This window comes from Capra hircus, chromosome 3 (genome assembly GCF_001704415.2).
Source record: "Capra hircus breed San Clemente chromosome 3, ASM170441v1, whole genome shotgun sequence".
NCBI lineage: Eukaryota > Metazoa > Chordata > Mammalia > Artiodactyla > Bovidae > Capra > Capra hircus.
Genome location: NC_030810.1, coordinates 103,849,367 through 103,875,060, shown reverse-complemented (window position 1 = coordinate 103,875,060; position 25,694 = coordinate 103,849,367). Strand labels below are relative to the sequence as shown.

Below are 25,694 nucleotides of genomic sequence, written 5' to 3'. Positions count from 1 at the left end.
AATCCCCGTATTTCCCTCCCTGCCCTGAGCTGTACAGTGGACTCTGCAAAAAAACCAGCCACACAAATGAAGGAACCCAAAGGTCCAACTCTCCCTCTACCGAGCATGTGTGCCCTACTCCTTTCTTTCCACATCTTAGGCCCTCTAGATAGGGAATAAAATGAGGGGCCACATGAGGAAAGTTGTACTATAAAGAGATTTCAGCCAAACCTACCACAGCGTGCTAGCTAAAAATCCATTTAACTCTTCTATTCAGTGAATGAATATATCACCTACTGTACTTACCACTACCTTAAATGTTAACACCTGCCCCCGACTGAAAAATCTCAGTAAAATCTTGCTTAGATTTGGGTGGGCCCCTTGCTTCCCACCCAAAGTTTAGGCCAGCCAACATATTCTAATAGCCAATTTGCGCCCCAGGGCATTCTTGTCATGAGTAATGAATACATGTTCTACTATTAAGCTACTCCGTTGGTGCTGCTCAGACAGAAACCCAAGTCAGACAAACATGAACAATCATACCTGGAGCAGCAGCACACCCTTACAGCCCTACTTTTCTCAAGCTTCGAATCTTCCTCCCTGAAACTCATTTAATAACATCCCAATGACAGCCAGGGTCAAGGTGAGCTTACCAGTGTTGTATCCATGAGACCCATAACCACTTGGCTGTTGGAAAGGGGTGGCTGATGCATTCACACTGACATTCACACCATGCTGCTTGGAAGAGGTAGGAGCCACCTGAAGAACAAAAGGCCAGCACTACAGTGAAATGGCGGCAAAGTACCATTTTAACCCACTCCAGAGATTGGGCATTCAAGATGGCTACCCATCCTGATGCAGGCTGTCCCGCTGGTTTAGCAAAATGGCTCAGGGAATGAATGACAGTCTGAGGGAAGCAAAGCTATACATTCCCCCTTTAGCTATTTCTAACAAGAGGTAGTCCCTTATCCCAATACTACCTATCCAGCCCCAATCCCTCTCCCAGGCCAGAAGTGGGAATTGTTCCTCCTTTTCATCATTAAAGAGTCATCTAGCTTTGAAAATTGCTAGGATAGTGTCAAGCATTCTTCACTACAAGTAAAGACCAAGTCCAAGCACTTACAGGGAACACAGCAGGCCCATACTGGAAGGTGCTGGGGAGGCCAGGAACCCCTGTGTAGTATGGCAGGCTGGTGTAACTGTAGCCAGGAGGCAGCGCCGGGTTCAGGAATGTCTGCTGCGTGGTGTGGTGAGTCTGCGTCTGGTTCTGTTGGGGTTGGGCCAAGGTTGTGGCTGGGGCGGGGGAGGAGGCATCCCCGCGGCCGAACTTTGTGAGGTCACCTGCGAAAGGAGAGGCTCAATGAATCTTGCCTCTTTTACTCCCCACATCAACGTAGAATTACGTCTTCTGGTTTCACATGATCCAGGACAGCCTTGGTTAAAGTTCAATTCTGTGAATTTTATTTTTTTGAGGCTCCATTTAGCATTGCTCAGGACACACTCTGCACAGTGCCAGTCAAGGACTAATAACGCATGGCTGTGCAATGCTGTGGCAGAGTCAAGCTTCCAGAATAAAGCTCCTATATGGTTTCTCTGCCCACCTGTGTTCTTTCATCTCTCCCCTACCCCACCCCCTACTTCCTCTCTCTGCTTCTCCTCCATGGGGAAAACTCCATATTGGACCTGAAAAACAATCATAGTCAATAAGGACAACAGGTGAGGCCTATAGCCTGGCAAGGCAATAAGACTGCCATGTAAGCAGGGAACAGGAGCAGAGATGAGCAAAGGAAGGCCAGTTCAACCACTATACTTATTCTGAATCTACCAACCCTGATTCATGACATCCATTTTGTATAATATTTCTGTCAAAGATCTTAATTAAGGTGAAAACTGGATCTACTGATCAGGTTTCTGCCACCAATACCAACACAGCTTCCCTTTATTCAGCCCCATCCCAATCCTACCAGAATAAGGGTTGCTGGCCAGGCTACCATCCCTCCCAGTCAGCGGAGTGGTGGGTGTGGGAAATGGGATGCTGTAGTAATCCTGAAAGACAGAAATAAAAGAGAAGAGACTCAGTGCCACTCATTATTGGCATGACACATCATACAAGGTGAGAAGCAAGAGAATGTTGGAGAACTGCAGTTTACCCAGCCATTAATGAACTGGCAAGAGCTAGCACAAACTCTGTATTATTCTTGCATACACTGTCCCCCCTGCCTGGCCATGGGGATAGTCAGGCAAGGTCTACAAGTATGCCCACCAGGAAAACGCTTCAAGTCCATCAATACCAATAATCTAGATAAATTCTAAACCTCTAGATATAACCCCTAACAGTCTATTGCTATTGAAAAAATACATCTTCCTTCTAGAATTCATTAAAGTGTTTGAGACATAAAGGAAGCTTAAAATATGTTTAATTCAAAGATGCCACAACTTTTTTTATTTTAAAGTGACTTTCTGTTAGAATCACTCTTTAAGTACATTCTAATATATCTTAAAGTATGCATATGGAGGTATGGGTTGAAAAAAAGCCAAGTCTGTGACTCATCAAGTAAACATCTGGAATAATTCAAACATTAATTTAAGATCACTTTCTTTCCCTAAGCTCTACAACCATATACTCACCAATGGAAATCTTGTCTGAAGCATCTGCAAGTCATCATAACCATATACCTGTGGCTGAAAGATACAAACACGTTAACAATATTAATGGGAACTTGTCATGATGGTAGCAAACCAAGGAACTAAGAGACAAGATAAATCAACAGAACTTTCATCCTCATTCATGAGAAAAAAGAGGACATACGTTATTTCCTTCATTTTCTTTAAGAAATGAAATGCAAAGAGATTGCATGATTCATGAACAGCCTTAAAGTTTTCCTTGAGCTACATACTGATTCAACTAGGCTGTCCTCTGGGTAGCAGTGGGGTACATAAGTCACACATGAATAGTTAACTTTATTTTACCAGTCTTTTTCTCCTTTAGCCTTCAAAATATGGCTTAAAATTTATCTCTCAGAAAGTATTCACATTTTATTCTACTGGGTGCTAAGGTAGTGTTTTAACTATTTAAAAAGTGCTACTGGGTATTTCATTTGTATGATAATCTAAACTCTCTGAAGGCAAAAACAGGTGTTTTGGGGTTTTTTGGGGGAATCTTTACAATGCTGTGTGAGTTTCAGGTGAGTAGGTTCTCATATAACCACTCCCTTCCCATTTATCTCTCCCTTCCTGTATCCCCTGGTAATCATAAGTTCGAAAAACAGGTATTTAAAAAAAATGTTTTTAAATAAATATCCTTCATCTTAATAAGCAGTGAATACATGAACCTTGCACAAAACACAGCAAGACAAAAGGCTACTCCTGTTATTCACCTATTCTCAGAGAACCACAGACTAACTCAGGGAACTCTACTCTCATCAGGTCAGAGCCAGCACAGACCCCCAGGGATTAGGAATCAATCCAACTAGAGAAAATAATTTTCTAGGAAACTGTGAGGGATTCCAGTTAGACATTCGCCTTTGGCTTCTGAGGCCCAGTAATTGTTTCACACAGAGAAAATATACAACAGAGGACCTAGTCTAGGTTGAGTCTTTCCTCTTAAAAAAACTATCCCCCTCCCAAACTACAAAGATTAAAGACTACACATGATAACTGCTCATTTATTATGTACAGTCTTCCACCTGAAGTCACAGCAATAAAGACTAGGTATACCACCTTCCTCTTCTGGAAAAAATCATTCAGTCTCACTTACCGGGTAGGCATGTAACAGCCCTGGAGCCATAATATATGGATTAGGCAACAATGGCGGGACCCCAGGAGGGAGGTTGGGAGGAGCTTTTCCTAAAAGAGAAATTATATTTTTATCCTGTCACACCATCACTTTGCTCCTCCATCCCAAAGGAAGGCAATCCAACTTCTACACAGGGTTACCTGAAGTCGTAGCAACTGAGCTTCGAGTGGAGGCTGTGACGGTAGAGTTGCTGCCTAGGCTGAGGCCCAAGCTACTGCCACTATTGAGACTGGAGGAGACACTGACCACTGGGGGGGGAGCAGAGACTGTGCTGGATGTGGTGGAGAAAGTGCTGGAGGAAGAATGGAGATTCGCCTCACTCTCCACGCTCGTGTGCTTCAAAAAGGCAGTGCAGTGGAAAAGAGGAGGAGGAAACAGTGATTAGTGTAACAGGTCGGGAAAGACATTCCCTTCTGATTTTAGCACACCAACTTCCCAATTAAAGAGGCTAAGGGTATTGCGCATCCTCTGCCAAAGTAACTAGAAACTAGAATAAATGATTAAATACTCTCCAGCTACACATTCACCAAGATTTATCTGGTAAAGATGGTTAGCAACGGACCCACTGCACATTATCACCCTGTTCAAAAAGCAGTAGAGTGAGTAGGGACAAACTCCCCAGAAACCAATACTGACTGCCCAATAAGGAGACAAAAGATAAGTTAGGTCTGAAAAATACATCATACCCTCCTCGCCCACTCTTCTTCACTAGGCTAACACAACATACAAGTTCACAGGCTAGAAAAAAGTACAAGTTCTAATGCATTTAAACCTGAAATAGTGTACTGGAGGAAAGGAAGGAAGGAACATAGCTCAGTCGTGTCCGACTCTCCGCGACCCCATGGACTGTAGCCTACCAGGCTCCTCTGTCCATGGGATTTTCTAGGCAATAGTACTGGAGTGGATTGCCATTTCATCCTAAGAAAGCCTTAGCCCTCATTACCTTGTCTAGGCTTTTGACAAAACAGATATGCTTTCCCTGAAACAGGTCCTTTTGAAGTGAGTTTTCTTCCTTACCATCTCAGCTTAATTCCACAAATATAGTTGTCACAAAATCACAATAGTGAAATTAATTCTTTAGCCAAAGTGCTCATCTGGCCTTTACTTTCATAGGATGCCTAGACTCAAACTGCTTATTTTCAGGACTCAGGGTTGGCAAATCCCAGAGTGAGAATGGCTATATCAGTTAGAAAAAATATTCTTACAGAATTTATCGTAGCATATAAAGCCCCACCTAGTTTTAGTGTCTTTAAAAAAATTTAAAGTCATATACTCAGGAAAGCCGTTTCCAGGGCTTTAAGACCTAGCCCACAGCTCGGCAGTATTTCTGGATTCTTCTGCCTTTCTTGGCTTCAAGAATACTTTTATCCCTTTTTCTGCAACCCTAGATCTGTTGTCATTTTGCCACCTCATGAACAAATTTTCAAGAGTTGCTTCTTGGGAAAATCTTATGGCTGGATAATTGTTTGAATGTAGTAAGACCACATTTCCTTTTACCACATTCACACTTACCAAAAGAGTGGATGTTGAAGTGCGCCCAGAAGATGTTGATGACGAAAGGGTATTCTGCTGAGTAGATAACGTGCTGTAAGGATAAAGTGGTTGCCATCAGCCACAGTGCTATGGTTATTGCCTGACGTGGAGCTTCAGTCAAGAACTGGGGACTAGGCTGGGGACTTCCCTAGTGGTCCAGTGGTTAAGAACCCACCTGACAATGCAGGGGACACAGGTTCAATCCCTAGACTGGGAACTAAGACCCCTCATGCCTCAGGACAACTAAAGCTCATACACTGCAACTACTGAAGCCCGCATGCCCTAGAGCCTATGCTCTGCAAGAAAAGAAGCTACTGCAATGAGAAGCCCGCACACCACAACTAGACAGTAACCCCTACTCCCTGCAACTAGAGAAAACCCATGTGCAGCAACAAAGAACTCACGCACTGCAATGAAGACCCAGTGCAGCCATAAAAATTAACAGGGCAGACACAGAGAACTAGTTTGTGGTTGCCGAAGAGAAAGGGATAGAATTGGAGTTTTGGCTTATCAGATGCAAACTAGTATATACACAGAATGAACACACAATAAGGTTCTACTGTATAGCACAGAGAACTATATTCAATATCCTGTGATAATGCAAAAAATATAAAAAAGAATGTATGTATAACTGCATCATTTTCTGTACATCAGAAATTAACACATCATAAATTAACTATAATTCAATTAAATAAAAAAAAACAACCTAGGCAAAGAAGGCAGAATATGGGACCAAACAGATCTGAGATCGTAAGGTCAACACAATAGTCAGCGAGGGGTAGTGAGCAGAACCCAAAACCAGAATGGATTTTGAAAAAACGAAAAAAGCCTCTTCTGTCTTTATTTCCCATAGCTTGTAGGTCATCCACTTAGATAATGTGGTCTCTGCTAGGCAGAGAGGGTAAGACAGAACCAGAGAGCTCTGTTATTACTATTCACCAACCTAAACCTCCATCCTCACCCCAAATCACCTGCTGTGTTGTGTGGTGGTAGTATTTGTAATCTCCTCATTGTGGCTCAAGCCACCCAAGGAGGATGAGTGCTGATTGGTTGTCGTCAGTAAGGAAGCTGCAGATACCGTTTCACTGAGAGGGGGGATGCCAGAAGTGGAAGGTGAGTCAGATTTCACTGCAGAGCCCGTAGCACCTGGAAATAAAGACAGGAATTCACATCATCAGAGGAAGTTAAGAGGTGACGACAGTCCTAGGCTGTCCTGAAGACAAGAGTGTGAGTGTATAAGTTATTTAGTAATGGACTGGTGGCATTTAGGTGCAGTCTTTCTTTTTTTTTAATTTCACAGCACCAATCTCATTTGTCCAATAAAGGAAACCAAAAGGATTATCACTGTTACAAGACCGAGAACCTGAAATTTAGGAAGGTTTGAGATTAAACAGCAAGATAGAAAAAAATCAAGCTAAGAATAAAACCAATAGTTTTGATCATTGAGGCAGGGGTCTTTTCATGACAATCTACGACATGCAAAAATATTTTGAAAGGGGAGTAAAAACACTGTAATTTAGAGGAAAAAGCCTGAGGACCCTCACCTTCAACAGATTGTGTGGTCTGTAACTGCGTGGCCTGCACCGAACTGAAGCCATTCTGGTAAGAAACAAACAAAACAACAGATTAAGTTAGTACACTGATTCAGTTTAATTTCTGCCAACCAATTTCTTTTAGAGAAATTCTGCAAGTTAACAGAAGGATTAACATAATGTACACAACCCAAAGGAAAAACAACAAAAATTTTAAAACAATAAAAGATATACTGACGCTGTGTGACCCAGGGCAATAAGAGGCAATGCCCAAACTGCTGAAGAGATCCCAAACCCCAAACAGATAAAGGAGAGGTTGAAATCCAATGATCCCTAGGGGAAGATGTGGGAGTAAGACAGTTCAGCCAAACCACTTATTCTGCTGGCTGCATCTGACAGTCACTCCACATTTCCTCTGGCATATGCTGTCCCCCTCACCAAGCCAAGACATAGCAAGGTGAGGTCTACTGATATGCACTCAGAAGTCTAGCAACCAGATCCTCCAAGAAAACAGGTACTGGCGACTGGTTCTACTAGAGAGAATCAATCTTTTTAGTGCAAAGAGAATGATCTAGCTCTGAGTCTCCAGGATTAGTGCATAGAACTTTTATTTCACCAACCACAAAAATGAGGTTAAGCTTCAGAATCAGCATTTTAGAGATATCTTAGAACCATTTGTCAAGAAGTAAAACACTAATATTTAAGAGACTTTGTCTGCTATTCTCCCAACCCATGCCCAGGGGCTGGTAAAGCCAATACCTTTGCCTGAGTCAAGTCCTTTTGGGGTGATGAAGAGATGGAGCTGGGGTACCGCCGAGTCTGTGTGGATCTCTGTTCATATAGAGGGCCCTGAGCATTATTTTGGGAGGTATAGGTTGTCGACTGAATTGGGCCACTCTGATAACCGGACTCCTGACTCTGGTTAGATGAAATTGTGGATGAAGATTCACTGTGGGGAATGGAGAAGGAAAATCTCAAGAGAAACGAATAGAACAGATCCACTGATACTAGAAAAGTGAGTTACTCTAGTAACTTACTAGAGTTGATTACAATCAACTTATAATCATATTGATTGTAATCAAAAAAACCTCAAGAACAAATAAAAGATAGTGCGACAATTTTCTCCTGGCAACAGTAGGAATTTCCACATCCTATAAAGCCAAGCATCTAAGCTAAGAATCGAGCTTAAAAACATTTTCAACTCTTACAGGAAGAGAAAATTTTCTTGTGTCCCTACATTCTGCTGTTATTAGAAAAAGAGGCTAAAAGTCAGTAGAAAGGATACATTACTCTTGGTCCCTTTCATACAATCGTAACAAGAACCCTAAGCACAGGAAAAATCACCTTTTGCTCATTTAAAGGGAATTCTGAGTTCGTGGCTCTCTCAAAAACCCAAGAATAAAATTCTCTTGAGAAGAACTTTAAAAATATTCACATGCATTAACAACAATTATGATTCAACAGAGCTAGGCTGGGGCAAGACATCTCTACTTTTAAATTCTAGGGGTTGGAAAAAAAAAAAAAAACTAAACCCACTTATTACTCCAAAATTCCAGGATTTTCTATTGCCTAAGATAGACTTCCTTGATATCTATTCATAGGAAATAGGAAAGGTTCTACAGGAAAGGTTTCTTTTAATTCTGTAATACTAATTTTAATTTTACCTCCTTCCTAGGAGTTCAAAGTTACAACTTTCATAGGCTTTAAATCCACACAAAAGGTCTCAAAGTATCAAAAGCACTGTTCATTGTGGCAGATGTCAAGGTACTTTAAAGGTGGGGTACACATCTCTAGGAACTGTGCTTGGACATTCTGTAAGTACCCAAAGGATATATTTCTATCTGTTTAGAGTTATGAAAAAACCTAACAAAAGTGCTCAATAAACTGCTACAAGTGGCTGCTTTTCCTTCAATCAGAGCCTTGGCGTGTCCAGAGTTCTAGGAATCAACAAGAGACTTACAAAAAGTGGTAAAAGTCTAAAAGAAGTCTATGACAGCTGTTTCCTCTACCTGGCCGTGCTGGTATAGAGGCTACTTGGAGCCTGGCTTGAAGAGGCGCTCGTGGTGGGGGTGGACTCATAATCAGAAAGGACAGGCTCTGACCCAAACTGCAATGCCCCAAACTGCAGGTTTAGCCCTGAGATATCTGCTGAGCCAGGCATCTCCACAGCCAGAGCAGGAATCTGTAGAGAAGATAAAGAAATGGTTTACTATAACCTTATTGTAAGACTGATAGCAAACTTCCACATCAGACTTCCAAACTACATCCTTACAACCTCAATTCTCAAATCCCACAGCCCTTTGCCCTAAAATAATATCTATCTAAAAGTTCAAATACCTTAGAAGTCAAGGAGGCTTTTTTCTTCTGCTGTTTCAGTTTTTGCTGAGCCGGCTGAGGGCTGGAGGATTGGTTGTCTGAAGACCCAGGAGACATTTGTGGAGCCGAGGTGGATTTGCTTGGCAGAGGAGAAGACGGGGGTGGAGGTGCGGCTGTGGAGGTAGCCACAGCAGGTGGCTTCTCCTGAAGGAACACCTCCATCATGGTTGAAGACGGGGTGAAAGCCTGGCGCTTTGTAAAGGGGCTGTGCACTGTTGAATCATTTGGGTTCTTCAAATCTGCATGAGGAGATCCAATACGTATGAGGCCAGAGGTCCTCATTAACCTCAAGAAAATACTATTATTCTGTGACAACCATTGGATTATATCAAATCAACACTATTACACTGCCTTTGTAAGAAAGCAATCTAGAAATGGCCCATATTCAGAGTATAAGGTCCTAAAGTGGCAAAGTTCATAAACTCTTCCAAAGGCAACACACTGTTTTCAAGTACTGAAGATAAATCTAGGAAAAATCCAAAACATCCTCACATCAACAGAAGACTACAAATGTGTACAGGGTTAAATTTGATCAAAGAGATATACAGCCTCAACTTATGTATTTGTTTATTATTCCTCAGCTTTCTGAACTGAGCCTCTCTGACAAGGGGAAATCAGTGTGGGAACTACTCCTGCCAGCCTCTTGGCAGTAATCCTCCAACGCTTAAAGAATTCAGTCACTTTAAATCTTTCTCACCATACTGCACCAGCGAAGGGGATTGTGTGGTAGAGCCCATGTCCCAAGAGGAGGTGGTGGTGGTTCCAGATTGAGAATGCTGAGCTGCCAACTGAGCCAGGGCCTGAGCAGTCTTGAATTGCTCCAAGAACTGGGAGCCTGTGGTGCTGCCGCCTTTAGCTTCACCAACATCACCAAATCCTTTCCCTAACATGCTCACCTGTAGATCAACACAGAGATTAGAGAAATCCACAGCCAAACAATCTTGTTCAGCTACTCAAAAAGACACTCATCTCAGTTAAGAGTCAGTATAGATATAAAGAATGTCACTAAATGGGAGAGTCTATTACAGCGTGAAGTCTGGACTGAGACTGTCTAGACTTAAATCCTGGTGAAGTAACTGTGGAAAAATGACTTTTAGTTCATCTGTACCTCATTTTCCTCACCTGGAAATAAAAGTAGTATCTCATAAAGTTGTAGGGGGATTAAACAAACAATGTATAAAAAGCATTTAATATGTGCATGATACATAGAAAGCACTCAAAAATTTAAGAGCCATTAAAATTTATACCATTGCCATCACCCTTCCCTCCCTCCTTCTCAGGGACTTTTCTTTTTTGGCCATGCCAGGTCTCAGCTGCCTAACAAGAGATCTTTAGTTGTGGCATATAGGGTCTTGTTCTCTGAACAGGGATTAAACCCGGGACCCCTGCACTGGGAGAATGGAGTCAGCCACTGGGCCACCACAGGAGTCCCCAGGAATTTCTCTAATGACTGGAGGAGGGGGCTCCCCTCCTTTTGAATTTTTAAATCAACTGATAACTGATTATTAAGATAATATGAAGATGACATAAACTTTCACTTCAGTCATTAATGTCTTTGCCCCTTCCACTCCAAAGCTTAAAGGGAACAAAAACAACTGGAGCTTCATCTCAATGCTTCTAGTAACTAGCAGAGACAAAGAGGCAAGATTAAGGGCCAGCCCAGCTGCTGCACTAGACCATCATGATGATAAAACAAAATTCACCCTCGTTGCTTCTGGGGGATCCCCAATACCAAGTCTACCACCCTAGACCAGAAAATTAACCATTCTAAAGAAACTCTAAGGAGATTTAGTCTGGACTTTCTTAGGTTCTTATTTAACCACATCATGATTTTCATCATTAAACAGCACTTATACAAAAATCAATCTGTCCAACTCAAGGTAAGAGTTTTTCTTTCCACTTCAGTCTGTATTTCAAGATTATACAAATAAAAACAAAAACAGCCAAAAGCTAGTTGAAAGTACAGGACTGTAGCAGAGAAATGATCCCATACAGTAATGATTACCATATACTCTGCAAGCATGAAACATTAAAGACATAGAAAATTACTTAATATTCATATATTATGATAATAAGGGCTCCTATATTACTTACATCTATTAAATTTTTAGGGAAATTAATCCTTTAATTTATCCTGAAAGGAAAAGAACTACATTAAATAGCACCCTAATTAACACAGGTAATTTATGTTTAGTTTAACATATCACATGACACACATTAAATAGAATGTAAGGGTAAAGTGGAAATATATTGAAATTTTTATTTTTGATGAGAATTTGGATTTGGGTATAAATCCTAAATTCTAGGCTTTAAAGGTAACTTAAAGTGACACAAAGCACTTAACCCTTTTCAAGTCATCTATCTTAGGGGTTGGCAGTTATTTTCTGATCACCTTTGTCCCATTTTCTTTTTTTGGTCCCAACACTTCTCTCCCTTTCTCTTCTCTTTCACCTTTTCTCACTTGTCACCATTCATATATGGCAGCATATTAACCACCAAATTAACACAGGAAATTATTTTAGGATAATGGTTAAAAACTAAAAAACTTCTGGATTAGAGGCTGACTCAGCAATTTTCTAGTTGAAGCAATTACTATTAATATAATCTTACTACTAGAAAAATCAAAGTATATGCATATACATTGTCTCTTACCTCTTGACAACCACCAAAAAGTAGACAGGAAAGTAAAAGAAAGAAAAAGCAGTACTTTTAGGATTTATTGACCATAAGAAAGTTGGTCCTTGTATCATCTTTGTTTATTTAGCCTTTCCCATAATTGATGACCTTAAATTTTTAAACAATAATTCTGAATCAACAAGTCATTTGTTGTTAAGTGCTCCAAGTTGTTAACAACTAATACCACTACTGCCACCACATTTGTATAACTTTTATTCATGATCTTATCTATCTTCCTGAAGCCCTGTGCACAGCAAGCACCCTTATCCCCACTTAAGGAGAAAAGGAGAAACAGTTATTATATGGGACGATTCAGGAAAACCCCAAGTTTTTAGAAGCCTAGCTCAGAAATGTATGATTTAAATAAATACATATGGTAATTGTGCTCTATCAAGAAACAGGGAAGTGCTACCACCTCTCATCAACATTTAATTACTAATTAGTATTAGCATTAAAATCATCATTGATTTTCTCTCTTCAAGAATAACAGAAAATAAGGACTTCCCTGGTGGCCCAGTGGCTAAGACCCCACATTTCTAATGTGGGGGGCCGGAAGAGAGGACTGGGTTTGACCTCTGGTCAGCAAACTGGCCCTGGATGCCACAATTAAAGATCCTGCATGCCACAACAAAGATCTAAGATCCCACATGCCACAACTAAGACCCAGCACGGCCAAATAAATTAATTTTTCCCCCCAAAAATTATTATCCCTCCCCCCAAAGAATACATTGTTCGGCACCATAAGTACTCAGTAAATGGTGCCAGGGCTTCCCAGGTGGCACAGTGGTAAAGAATCCACCTGCCAATGCAGGCGATATGGGTTTCATCTCTGGGTCAGGAAGATCCCCTGGAGTAGGAAATGGCAACCCAGTCCAGTATTCTTATCTAGAAAATTCCCTGGTCAGAGGAGCCTGGTGGGGTCCATGGGGTTACAAACAGTCAGACACACTGAGCAACTGGCCACAAATAAAACGTTTATTCATTTTTATAAGATGATTCTGTCTGTCCACAACTAAATCCTCTCCTAGAGCTATCCCCTATTACCCAAATCAACATTTCTACACTCAAGTCTGCTTAGGAAGACAAAAGATGCTTTCTACCTTGCCCCAAACCTTTCAGGTGTCACTGAATTACTGTATTTGTACGTATGAGCTGGGGTTGCAGAAAACTTTAAGATACACCTTGTTTCCTACTTACCATACTGTGGTGAGAAAACGTGTTTCCTGAAGCAGGCTGTGATATGGCACTCTGCTTCGAGTTACTGAACACCAGAGGCTGGGCAAGAGAAGGAGCCTGAGAGGGATCCAGATTAGATGAATCATTCTCCATGGAAGATGGTGTCTTTCCCAACAGAACAGCAAGGTCAATTCTAGAGGAGAGAGAAAGTTTGATGAATAATGACGGAACATTCTTGTCTCCAATACCCGACTCAGATTAAAGATAGATCAAAAGGAAGTCACTCCCCAGAAACACAAAGCTCTAAAATGCTGAACTCATCAAAAATAACAATAGTATCCAGATGTATTCCAATGGAGCTGACAACCTTAATGTTTAAATTTTTAATTTTAGTAAAATTTAACTTAATGAAGTATCAAATGTTAGTTTTAATACAGCAGCTCCATAACTGGCCCCAAATTTCCTTTTACCCATGATTTTAATACTGAATACCTGTCATGACCAACATCTAAGACCACAAACAGAATGCTGGCATCCTCAAGTTGCTTTAGCACAAGAAGGATTTAAGCAATTTTTTCCCCAGTTTTTAAAAAATCCCAAAAGTCACCTGTGGTATAATAAAAGTATATACCGGGGCTTGGCAAATTTCCTTCGTAAGAGAGGTATCTTTTCTTTTTCATAATTGGTCCCTTTCAACCACAGTTTAAGATAATAGTTACTCGGGGAGGGGGACCCCCACACACACAGTTTTGAGAAGGTGGCTGGTCACCAAAAACACCAAGAAAGTGAATGAGAGTTTGAACTTTCAACCCCACTACACTCCACCCACCTCTAGGAAAGAAAGGGGAATTAAGAGATTGAATTCAATTACCAATGACTTCATCAATCATGCATATGTAAGGAAACTTTGATTAAAACCTCTTGAACAGTGAGATTCAGTGAGCTTCTGGGCTGGTGACCACATGTGACCCACAAGGAGGGCAGAACACCCAGAGAGGGCTTAAAAGCTCCATGCTGCAACCCCCACACCCTGGCCTGTGCATCTCTCCCATCTGGCTGTTTCGGAATACTGGTTAAACTAATAAATCAGGAACGCCAAGGAAAATTTTCCTGCATCCCATCAGTCATCCTAGCAAATTACTGAATCTGAAGAAGGGGCTGTGAAAACCTCCAAATTTGTAGCCAGCTGATCTGTGTGAGTAGCCTGGGTACCTCTAAAGTAAAGGCTGTCTTAGGATACTGAGCAGTCACCTTGGGTCTGTGCTAACTCTGCAGAATTACTGTCAGAACTGAATTAAACTGCTGAACACTTAGCTGAACACAGAACCCATGTGGGAAAAAATTCACAGATATTTGGTGTCATTAAAAACAACAACAATTAACCTCTGGTAGTGACATCCTTAAACATCCTATTCCTATCACACTTATTAGGATACTCTGAGTCAGTTCAGTTGAGTCACTCAGTCGTGTCTGACTCTTTGCGACCCCATGGACTGCAGCACACCAGGCCTTCCTGTCCATCACCAACTTCTGGAGCTTGTTCAAACTCATGTCCATCAAATCGGCGATGCCAACCAACCATCTCATTCTCTGTTGTCCCCTTCTCCTCCTGCCTTCAATCTTTCCCAGCATCAGTCTTTTCCAATGAGTCAGTTCTTTGCATCAGGTGACCAAGATATTGACTGGAGCTTCAGCTTCAGCTTCAGTCCTTCCAATGAATATTCAGGGCTGATTTCCTTTAGGATTGAGTGATTTGATCTCCTTGCAATCCAAAAGACTCTCAAGTCTTCTCCAACACCACAGTTCAAAAGCATCAATTCTTCAGCACTCAGCTTTCTTTGTGGTCCAACTCTCACATCCATACATGACTACCAGAAAAAGCATAGTTTTGACTAGACAGACCTTTGCTGGCAAGGTAATGTCTCTGCTTTTTAATATGTCATCTAGGTTGGTCATAACTTTCCTTTTAAGAAGCAGGTGTCTTTTAATTTCATGGCTGTAGTCACCATCCACAGTGATGTTGGAGCCCAAAAAAATAAAGTCTGGTACTGTTTCCTCATCTATTTGCCATGAAGTGATGGGACCAGATGCCATGATTTTAGTTTTTCTGAATGTTGAGTTTTAAGCTAGCTTTTTCTCTCTCCTCTTTCACTTTCGTCAAGAGGCTCTTTAGTTCTTCTTCACTTTTTGCCATAAGAATGGTGTCATCTGCGTATCTGAGATTACTGATATTTCTCCCAGCAATCTTGATTCCAGCTTGTGCTCATCCAGTCTGGCATTTTGCATGATGTACTCTGCATATAATTTAAATAAGCAGGGTGACAGTATATAGTCTTGATGTACTCCTTTCCCAATTTGGAACCAGTCTGTTGTTCTGTGTCCGGTTCTAAATGTTGCTTCTTAACCTGCATACAGATTTCTCAGGAGTCAGGTAAGGTGGTCTAGTATTCCCATCTCTTTAAGAATTTTCCAGTTTTTTGTGATTCACACAGTCAAAGGCTTTGGCATAGTCAGTAAAGCAGATGATGTTTTTCTTGAACTCTCCTGATTTTTCTATCATCCAACGATGTTGGCAATTTGATCTCTGGTTCCTCTGCCTTCAAGCTGGATTCTGAGTCAATAACTATCATGAAAGTGAAAGTTAAAGTCACTCAGTCATGTCCGACTCTTTGCAACCCCATGGACTAAACAGTCCAGGGAATTCTCCAGGCCAGAATACTGGAGTGGGTAGCCTTTCCCTTCTTCAGGGGATCTTCCCAACCCAAGGATACAACACAGGTCTCCCACATTGCCGGCAGATTCTTTACCAGCTGAGCCTCAAGGGAATCCCAAGAATACTAGTGGGGTAGCTATCCATTCTCTAGTGGATCTTCCCAACCTAGGAATTGAACCGGGGTCTCCTGCACTGCAGACAGATTCTTTACCAATTGAGCTACCAGGGAAGTCCTACAGCTATCATATCCAGGTCCAGAAATAATCCAAGAGTTTTTCAAGGGATAAAAATATTCGCTGACAAGTGTTAGCTCCCTCTATTGACCCCAATACTTATGTTCAAGATCTAAAAAATTCATAAGATAGATGCTAGGGGAAAAAATGATCATCATACCCAGTTGGCTAAAGCAAAGACATAATTACAAAGCAAGAGAACAAGCTATTGAACAGTTCTGCAAATTTCAAAATAAATAAAACCTTTCCACTTTTAGCTTTTACCTGACTTACTATACGTTTATATTATTCTAAGTTCTAATCAATATCTGGTATGCTGACAAAGCTAATGTATATATAAATATTTTTTTTCTGATGTATGTATTTATAAAGGACTATCTGGAAGAGAGTTAACTTTATAATTATACAGATATCCATTCAGTAGATTAACTACTATCAACTCTTACAAAAATCTACCTATAAACTAAATAGGACCGTAATGTGATTTGATCCTTAGTATTAGCAACACCATGGGAGTTCATGAAGGCCCAGTACCACTCCTTCCTTACAGCTCACTTGGCAGATCCCTCTGAGAAAAGATACTGACAGTTCACACCACACACTTGCCTCTGACCAGCAGTGATTGTCACATTCTCCGCAGGCAGAGGCACTGAAGACACATTAGAGGCAGTGAAGATCTTGGTCTCAGACAGCTGGAAAACAGAGGCATTAGTCACTCCTAGTGTTAGGCTAGTTACAGTCCAGAAACCTGGTAGAGATAAGGGGAATGCAACATAAGAAAAGGGGAAAAACTCTTAGAAGAGAGAATTATTTACCCTAAGGAATCCTGAATGGACTGACTTTCAAGCCCCTTCTATCTTCTATAGATCTTATCAAAAGAGTAGAATCCATGAACCCAATAAAATCTAGTGGAGTCACATAATAGGCACCCTGAACTTACAAGAAAGTGAATATGCTAAACAGAAAAATAGAGAAAGCCCCTTTATATTTTCCCACTTTGCCTCCCATCTCCTACCTCAATCCAAACCATACTTTATCTTCCACTAATCCTCTCAAAGAAAGGAAGACCCCAGCCAAAATGAAGACAGAAATAAAAATAATTCTTTGCTTTTGAGCAGTAAGGGCCCAAGTTCTGATGTGCTGAAGTTTGTAGGAATAACTTTAATGTGTTTTGCCTTAAAACTGACTTTATTACATCTAGTCTCTCCCCTGTAAGACACTAAAATCAAGTATGCAATTTCAGGGAATAAATATTCCTACTATTCAAAGTTGATTTAATTTTTTTAGTCATGCTGCCCAGTTTGTGGGAGCTCAGAGTTTCCCAACCAGGAATTGAACCCTGGACCTCAGCAGTCAAAGTGTCCTAACCACTGGACCACCAAGCAATTCCCACCCAACTTTAAAAATAAGTTTTTTTTAAAAAACTTTCTGATTGAAACCTCCCCTCTAAAGACAAGAAATCCACTCCCCCCAGTATATCATTCTCTGAAAGGTGGTTAAGCAGACAAGCCAAGTCTTACGAAGTATTCACAAAGCAGTCTAGCTCAGCTACAACAGAAATGTAGCTGATGTACACTCTGATGCTGATACATCTGGAATTTTAAAACTCAGCCCTGAAAACCAAAACAGCTTGACACACCGTTTTCTCTTACCATATTCTGTCTTGCTTGAGTAAACAAAAAACACAGGAAAGTTCATCCGTGATCACTATAATTCACAGCAAAGTCTTGACTGTGACCAGTGATCAGCAAAATTCTTTAATCCAGGTACTACTCTAGTGAATTCACATAGCTGTTTATGTGCCACCCATCTATGAGGTTTCCAAGTTTAGTCACTGGAAAACAGCCAAACCTACACATTCATCTCAATTAAAATCACCCAAGTTGGGCTCTGAGTACAGTAAATGGGTTTCAGAGTCAACCAAACTTTCACCATGTACCCACCTCTAAACCAATTACCGGACCGTACACCAAAGCCTGAATGTGAACCAAATAACAGTACTGCTCCAAGGAGCGCCATGTGCTACCAGAAGCTGCTACTCAACGCACTACCTGCCTGACTCCATCTCTGGCGCCCTACCCAACCACCATCGCTTCCTGGGATAAATCCGACAATCAGACATTGGACTTACACAAGTGCACTTGCCCTCTCCATAGTCTGGTTCCAGAGAGTCCTGTTCATGCCCAGTCTCCTTCATATAACATATGTGAAATGTTCTGGCTCAGAACACTATTTTGGATGTAAAAGTTTTGGGTCAGAATCTTAAGGGTGAATTTTGAGGGGTAGAATCATATCCATTTTCTATCCCTAAAACATCACTTAGGGATAGAAGGCACTAATGAGGAATAGCATGGGAATACTCACATCTTCATTCCAATCTTCAGTTCCCCACTCCTCTGTTGCAGTCCTCCATGCACCTGGGAATAAAGGAAAACATGGTGAAATAACTTTAAATGCCAGTACAAAGCATGTGCAGAGAACACTAATGCATTAAATTTTTTGGCAGCCAAAGTGTAACCAGCATTTAGTAATCAGAAAGGATTCTTGGGCTTCAGAGGGAGGAGAAGACTTTTCAGAATACCTCAGAACACCAGGGTTCTAATTAGATTAAATTTCACAGCAACTTTTAGTTTTTGTCACACAGCTGTAATAGGAAAGAGTGCGAGACAGCAAGAGAGAGAAACAAAATGCAAGAGAGAGCAAGACTCCAATAGATCCAGCACTCCAAGCAATCTCTTATAGACCTTCAGGCCTGACTCAGTGGTCTGTTCAGTGAAAAGGCAGCAGACAATTCAAGCCAAAACATGCAAACTCTTATCTATTGAGTATAAGACAATACTGCCAGCAGTCTGAAGAGACGTGGCAGAGAACACAAATGGTCTCGACAAGATAGTCGAAGGGCAATGAAGAAGCAAAGGCCTGAAATCCAAACAGAGCACTGACACCTATCTGCTATGGGAACTGAATTTAAAAACCCTGCTGGCTGTTATTTTCAAAAGACACAAGGTGAAACTGGAAAAATCAAGTATGTGTGATAAATACCGTACTAATCCTAACTATACGAGACATGAAATCTGACCTGCTGAGCTCATGGCACAGACAATAGAGTTATACACTCTCCTCCTGTTGGTAGTAACGTAGTGCAGATACACTTTCTGTAGAAGAGGTCCATAAATAATCAAACTATCTTCCACATTCCCCTTGTTCTGCTTCACATATACACATGTCCTCCTCAGAAAAGGAACCTGCCTTTTCTTAAGGAATATGGGTGAGTTTCTGAGACCTCAAGTTTTTCCCTTCAAGCAAAGGACCACACTAAGAAATAGGCACTTATCTATAGAAAAGACAAGAAAACTCCTGGTTTTCTTCTCTAGAATAATAGTATATATTTAGTAATTCTTACAGCATTCTCTCCAAATGGAGAAAACTTCTTACAAGAATCAAAGAATGAAGGTCTGGCATTCAGATTTCATCACTGAAAAGAAACATTCTAATACCTATAAAACCCACCTGAAATTCTTCTATATATTTAATAATGAAAAACCCTATTTCCTAGAGAAATATATGTCAGTGCAATGCCTTTCCCGGGACAGTTAAAATTGTACCACAGAAATTTCAAGCCACTTAACAATGACAATGTTCTCCAAATCAAATTAAAGTCCAATCTCAATTTAGACAAGCTACAAACCACATTTTTCTCTCCCTCTCTGGTGATACCATTCTTCCTCCCCATTGACATTCATCCCATCGTCGTTAACTGGAATCCAAAATGTCGGTTAACACATACAATCCTAGAATTAGAAGTGATCTAAGAAGTTACATACTACTTAGAAGCTATCTCTCACGCAAGAAAATTCCCCCCCCTGCACTCTGGTGACTGTATTTGGAATGGAAAGGAAGACAGTAGACAGCTACCTGACACCTTCCTGTACAGGACTTACGGTCACGGCTAAGGAAAAGACTACACACTGAGGAAGCATTAAGATGCAGAAAGGGTTCAAATATTCTAACAGATTAGGGCTTCCACTCCATCAGCAAAAAGCACAAAGTAAACATTAAGTGTTCATTAGGCAATTTTCTAAGTAAGAAAAACAGGCACAGAATGGAAGGTAAAAGCAGAAAAATAAAAAGCAGGAAGACATAAAGATGACATATCCACAGATATTTCAGTTCATAAAAATCTATTATTAAATATCCGGGGCAGTTAGGCGCCTGGATGTATCATACCAGGAGCAGTCTCAAATTTTCGGGGATAATTTGACCCCTCAACCCCAATGAAATCAAGTCCTGAAACAAAAAAGAAAAGAAAAGAAAAAACAACCAGTGAAATTTTGCTTGTGAATGAGAATGATTGCCCCCAACACACAACTCCCACTGTACCTGTGGATATTTTAAGGGTAGATTTCAGTCTCTTTTTAAAATAAAAAGGGAATTTGAAGTTTGCTATCATGAAAACATAAAAAGAGGTCATGCATGAAAAGTTCAAATCATCAAACTAACAAGGATGAATGCACGGAGCTAACCCAACACTAACAAGATGACAGCAGCAGCACAAAATCTTTCATTCAGCCACAAATCAAAAGTTCTGATCCTAGCCTCCCAAATTTGCTCTTCTCTACATGGTATAAGCAAACACACACCTCTTCCTCTCCTCTTTTTCCAACCAACCTAGGACTGGGACTCCATACCTCATTTTCTGTCCACAACTAAAAACAAATCCCTCAACTTTTGTTATTCAGACTGCTACCAATGCTCTAAAAAGCCATCAAGAGATGAATGAAGAGCAGTTCTAATGCCTCCAAAGTTAAAATAGAAAAGGACATTTCATAGCCAATAAGGAAGCTCAAAAAGTTATCTAGCTTGACAATAACTTTAGCCTCCATCCCTGAAAAATCTGTATTCAAAATGAGCTTTTAAGACACCTTGACGAACAAAAAGCATGTAATACTCAGGACCTAAGGTATAGCATACTGTGGGCAGTAGGTGAGAAGAAGTTTGTGCCAAAGACCTTCCTAAAGATGCAAGATTAAGATAACAGATCTCTGAAAGGGGGGTAAGGCAAATTTAAGTGGATAAGGAGTCAAGAGAGCCTATTTCATGCTCCTCTATTAACCCATCCCCCCTCTGTAAGACAAAAAAATTCTCAGGCTTTTCTTTCCATGTGCTGACTCAGCCAGAAGGAGATAGTTGATCTCCTCAGAAGAAAATACTCTGGAACCCAGAGGCTGCTCTCATTTAAAGTAATAAAAGTATCTTTTACTTCCAAATACATCTTGGTGTGTCCCACAAGCCTGACATATCCACAAACATCTATGCTACCCAGATATGCACCAAAGTCAGCTAACAACAAACAAGCAAATCCCATAATACCCTACCACACCCAGAACACTATCCAACAATGAGAGGCTGAAAGTCTCCAGATTTTCTTCTTGCCCAGATACTGGTATTTCCCAAAAATTAAAGGAAAAAGACATTCCTATCTCTGTATGCAAAAACAAATTAACAGTGGGCTTTGATTCTGGGCCCTGTTCACCTCTACAAGTAGTGGTTTGAGTAATCCTGGATATCTTGTCAAAAGGCAAAGCCAAACAGAAACACTAGGAAATACAACTGGGAGCTGACGGTATAATGGCAAGGGCACACGGCCTTACAGGGTCGAAAAATTCTAAGTTCAAATACTAGCAAATTTCATAATCACTCCTGCAATCTAAATCTTGTCATCTGAAAAGTGATCATAAATGTTTGTTTTATAAAACAGTGACAGATCAGGTGAAACAGCATGTATAATGTGCCTGTAGGCACACAATAAATACAGAGTACACAGTAATATAACCGTTATCCCTTTCTCTCCCTGTCTCAGCACTCAAAAACTATACCTCCACTTTTTTATGTTAGTATAACCTCAAAATTACTTCCTTAGGTTCCTAGAGACAAAAAATGAATAAAACAGTCACTCACTCGTCCCATCATCTGGTTCAAAGTGGCCAGTGTTGTTCCATGTATTGCCGCTATTATTGCCATAGTTATCATCAGTATTGGCCGGCTCTGCATAATCAGCTGGGTTAAAGGTTCTGGGAGAAAAAATAAATAAAAAGCTTAAGAGCCTCTGAGCGCTAATCAACATCAGTGGAAATTAAAAGGAGAGCAATTAGAATCTTGTCTGTTCACTTTTCCTCATTTTATCAGCTTACCTAAAATTTCATGATATAATCTTATATATATCTATCATTCCCCTAGCAATAGGCCACCGATAAAATCCACATGAAGATTTTGGAAAAACAACAGGTATATGTATTCATATGAAGTTATGAGATAAAAGTAATCCAGGTGGTAAATGCTTATCTCACTAAAATAAGCCCAATGTCTGCACACATCTGATGAAATACTGTAGCAATCTATCTGATCACATTTGGTTACTTAGCTGCCTATTATCCTCAGGATACCAGAATATTAACCACATCAAGCTACTATGGTAACACTTAAGAAAAAAAAAATCAAAGACTTTGACATTGGATCAACGAAACTCACCCCATTCCTTGAGCAGAAAACCTTCCTCCGCGCCTACCAGAGCCACCTAAAGAGGGAGAGGGAAACATTTTAAAAGTTGATATAAAAGCATCATGCCAACTGAGGAAACTTTGGAAAGTAAGTGGTTGACATCATTAGATGTTCCGTCTCTCACTCTGCAGCATATCAGTTAATATAAGAGGACAATCCTTATTATTGACAAGATTCTTTGCTGACTGAACTGCCAGATCCTTAAGCAAATATAGTAATAACAGTAAATACTAGAGGAAATGACATCTACCTTCATCCCCACTGCCCTCACAATAATCTCTAGAATTTGCACTACATCTCAACAATTAAGGTATCCAGCATCCATTTGAATTTTTTTTTTTAAATAAAGCAGACCCCTACTAAACTAATAAGAGTATCATCCCCAACATCCATTCCCTCAACAAACTGATCACCTCTGCCTCGGCCACGACCTCTTCTGCCTCTTTCTGTGCCTCTTCCAGAAGGCCCTCCACTCTTGGTGCCATCTAATCCATTTTCCTGACCTCGAACTGAAATTTAAAAACAGAACAGTACAAATGGCCAGAGTAAAGTGAACAGAAAAAATATATATAAACGGTATGCATCCATGATGGGGAGAAGACAAAAACAAAGAGAAAATGAGCTGGAAGGACAGAACATGACGGTTACTAGGGGAATGGTTCCCAGTCAAAAAAATCTTACACACAGCTAAAAAGGTCATTTCATGCTAACTTGTGGCTGTTGCTAAAAAAACCTATATGTAAAAAATGCCAAGATCTCAGAACAGATGATCATAAGAAAAATGATAATGGTTACTAAGTCTAGCCTCACAAGGCCCTGACACCCCTCAAGTCTAGACATTACTAACCCACAGCTGGTTTTGTTAAAGCCCCATGCATACACTCTCGTCCACGGCTGGCACCTCTTCCCCGTCTTGGTGGTCCACCACGTCGCCGACTATAGTCTCTGTCCCGGTCTCGATTTTCTTTGCCTTCCTCGTTGGATTCCGTTTGGCCACCATCCTTCTGTCCTGAGACTCCCTTCTTCTTCCCGACCATCTCCCAGGAATGCTAAAGAAGGGAAGAGCATTCATGGCAGATCAGTATAGGCTGCTACCAGGAAACCAGAGATAAAAGTTGGAACAACTGTTAACCAGTCTCTCAGTATCCATATCTAAGATACTTCTGTAAGTTTACTTCTGCTTAAGTTGAGGGCATAGACAGGACCTCAAAACAAATTCTGCACCTATCACTGCAAAACTGAAGCCCTTTCTGTGGAGGAGGTGCTTATGAGCAAATGGACTGCAGGAATTGCTCCCGAAAGGGCCACCAAGATCTCCATCCAGTTCAGTCACTCGGTGTCACCTTAGTCAAAGGGCCTAGTTACTCACTGGTCCTTTCTTTCAAGTGTGCTTCCTGGGCTAAAAACACTAATTCCCTATGCATTCAGTAATTTCCAATTTTTTATAGCCTTATCCATGTCAAATAAAGCTGAAAACTCAAAAGTTTCTAAAAGTTAACTTTGAATTCAGAGTGAATGAATAGCACATTTGACTCCTGAGTAGTCTCAAATTAAGCAACCTAGAATTTAGGAGGAAAACAACTACACCTGCTCTCTAACCCACCCCTTCCACACACACCAATTTCCTTTCTTTAAAAGAAGACCAAATAGCAGTCAGGAAAGCACAGCCCTGGCCCTGAGACGTGCTGACTATAGGAAGCATGTCTCATTTTACTCACTGTGTTCTCCTTATGCATCTGAAATTGCTATAATACAATTCAACCTTCCTCAAAGCAGATCGGGAACAAATATTTATAGCAAGGAAAATAAGCTAAACAATCGTGCAAAAACTCATTCCTTAGGAAAATGAATTTTATAAACTTAAAGTTCTTTTTTTATTTGCCTTGCCCTGTGGCTTGCAGGTTCTCAGTTCCTTGACCAGGGACTGAACCCAGGTGCTCAGCAGTCAAAGAGCAGAGTCTTAACCACTGGACTGCCAGAGAATTCCTTATAAATTTCAAGTTTTAAACATACACATATACTGATTTATAATTTTTGCAGAAAATATGTACAAATAAGTTCAAACATGTACAAGTAAGTTTCAGCTCAAATGCCAAGACTATCATGTTTACCATCCTGGATACCAGGATTCCAAATACCAAATCACGATGCCCCTGTGTGCTCAGTTCAGTTTAGTTGTGTCCGACTCTTTGCGACTCCATGAATCGCAGCACACCAGGCCTCCCTGTTCATCACCAACTCCCAGAGTTCACCTAAACTCATGTCCATCAAGTCAGTGATGCCATTCAGCCATCTCATCCTCTGTTGTCCCCTTCTCCTCCTGGCCCCCAATCCCTCCCAGCATCAGAGTCTTTTCCAATGAGTCAACTCTTCGCATGAGGTGGCCAAAGTATTGGAGTTTCAGCTTCAGCATCAGTCCTTCCAAAGAACACCGAGGACTGATCTCCTTTAGGATGGACTCGTTGGATCTCCTCACAGTCCAAGGGGCTCTCAAGAGTCTTCTCCAACACCACAGTTCAAAAGCATCAATTCTTCGGCGCTCAGCTTTCTTCACAGTCTGACTCTCACATCCATACATGACCACTGGAAAAAACTATAGCCTTGACTAGACAGACCTTGGTTGGCAAAGTAATGTCTCTGCTTTTGAATATACTATCTAGGTTGGTCATAACTTTCCTTCTAAGGAGTAACTGTCTTTTAATTTCATGGCTGCAGTCACCATCTACAGTGATTTTGGAGCCCCCAAAAATAAAGCCTGACACTGTTTCCCCATCTATTTTCCATGAAGTGATGGGACCAGATGCCATGATCTTCGTTTTCTGAATGTTGAGCTTTAAGCCAACTTTTTCCCTCTCCTCTTTCATTTTCATCAAGAGGCTTTTTAGTTCTTCTTCACTTTCTGCCATAAGGGTGGTGTCATCTGCATATCTGAGGTTAATTTATATTTCTCCCAGCAATCTTGATTCCAGCTTGTTCTTCCAGACCAGCTTCTTCTCATGATGTACTCTGCACGTAAGTTAAATAAGCAGGGTGACAATACAAAACCTTGACATACTCCTTTCCCTATTTGGAACCAGTCTGTTGTTCCATGTCCAGTTCTAACTGTTGCTTCCTGACCTGCA

General features: G+C 40.8%; 1 protein-coding gene and 1 non-coding gene across 29 annotated transcripts in view; both read right to left on the bottom strand.

Moving 5' to 3' along the window:
* The window catches only part of UBAP2L (ubiquitin associated protein 2 like), a 44,705-nt gene that overhangs the window by 7,671 nt on the left and 11,340 nt on the right, over nucleotides 1-25,694 (bottom strand). For 9 of the 28 annotated variants that reach the window (XM_013976959.2, XM_018046161.1, XM_018046167.1 and 6 more), the window contains exons 5-25: nucleotides 23,420-23,621; nucleotides 22,986-23,081; nucleotides 22,543-22,588; nucleotides 21,973-22,085; nucleotides 20,242-20,301; nucleotides 18,379-18,431; nucleotides 16,621-16,706; nucleotides 13,090-13,261; nucleotides 9,914-10,112; nucleotides 9,178-9,455; nucleotides 8,850-9,022; nucleotides 7,600-7,789; nucleotides 6,853-6,907; nucleotides 6,280-6,454; nucleotides 5,288-5,360; nucleotides 3,916-4,111; nucleotides 3,737-3,825; nucleotides 2,608-2,661; nucleotides 1,944-2,025; nucleotides 1,103-1,320; nucleotides 633-738 (exon numbers count right to left, since the gene is read on the bottom strand). In XM_013976959.2, the coding sequence (XP_013832413.2) occupies nucleotides 633-738; nucleotides 1,103-1,320; nucleotides 1,944-2,025; nucleotides 2,608-2,661; nucleotides 3,737-3,825; nucleotides 3,916-4,111; nucleotides 5,288-5,360; nucleotides 6,280-6,454; nucleotides 6,853-6,907; nucleotides 7,600-7,789; nucleotides 8,850-9,022; nucleotides 9,178-9,455; nucleotides 9,914-10,112; nucleotides 13,090-13,261; nucleotides 16,621-16,706; nucleotides 18,379-18,431; nucleotides 20,242-20,301; nucleotides 21,973-22,085; nucleotides 22,543-22,588; nucleotides 22,986-23,081; nucleotides 23,420-23,621 (2,716 nt within the window). The remainder of the gene's footprint in view (nucleotides 1-632; nucleotides 739-1,102; nucleotides 1,321-1,943; nucleotides 2,026-2,607; nucleotides 2,662-3,736; nucleotides 3,826-3,915; nucleotides 4,112-5,287; nucleotides 5,361-6,279; nucleotides 6,455-6,852; nucleotides 6,908-7,599; nucleotides 7,790-8,849; nucleotides 9,023-9,177; nucleotides 9,456-9,913; nucleotides 10,113-13,089; nucleotides 13,262-16,620; nucleotides 16,707-18,378; nucleotides 18,432-20,241; nucleotides 20,302-21,972; nucleotides 22,086-22,542; nucleotides 22,589-22,985; nucleotides 23,082-23,419; nucleotides 23,622-25,694) is intronic. The other 19 variants (XM_005677456.3, XM_018046176.1, XM_018046184.1 and 16 more) reach the window with 5 other exon arrangements.
* MIR2411 (microRNA 2411) lies at nucleotides 7,183-7,257 on the bottom strand. The gene has a single exon (NR_129675.1). It is a non-coding gene; the product is annotated as a microRNA 2411 (primary transcript).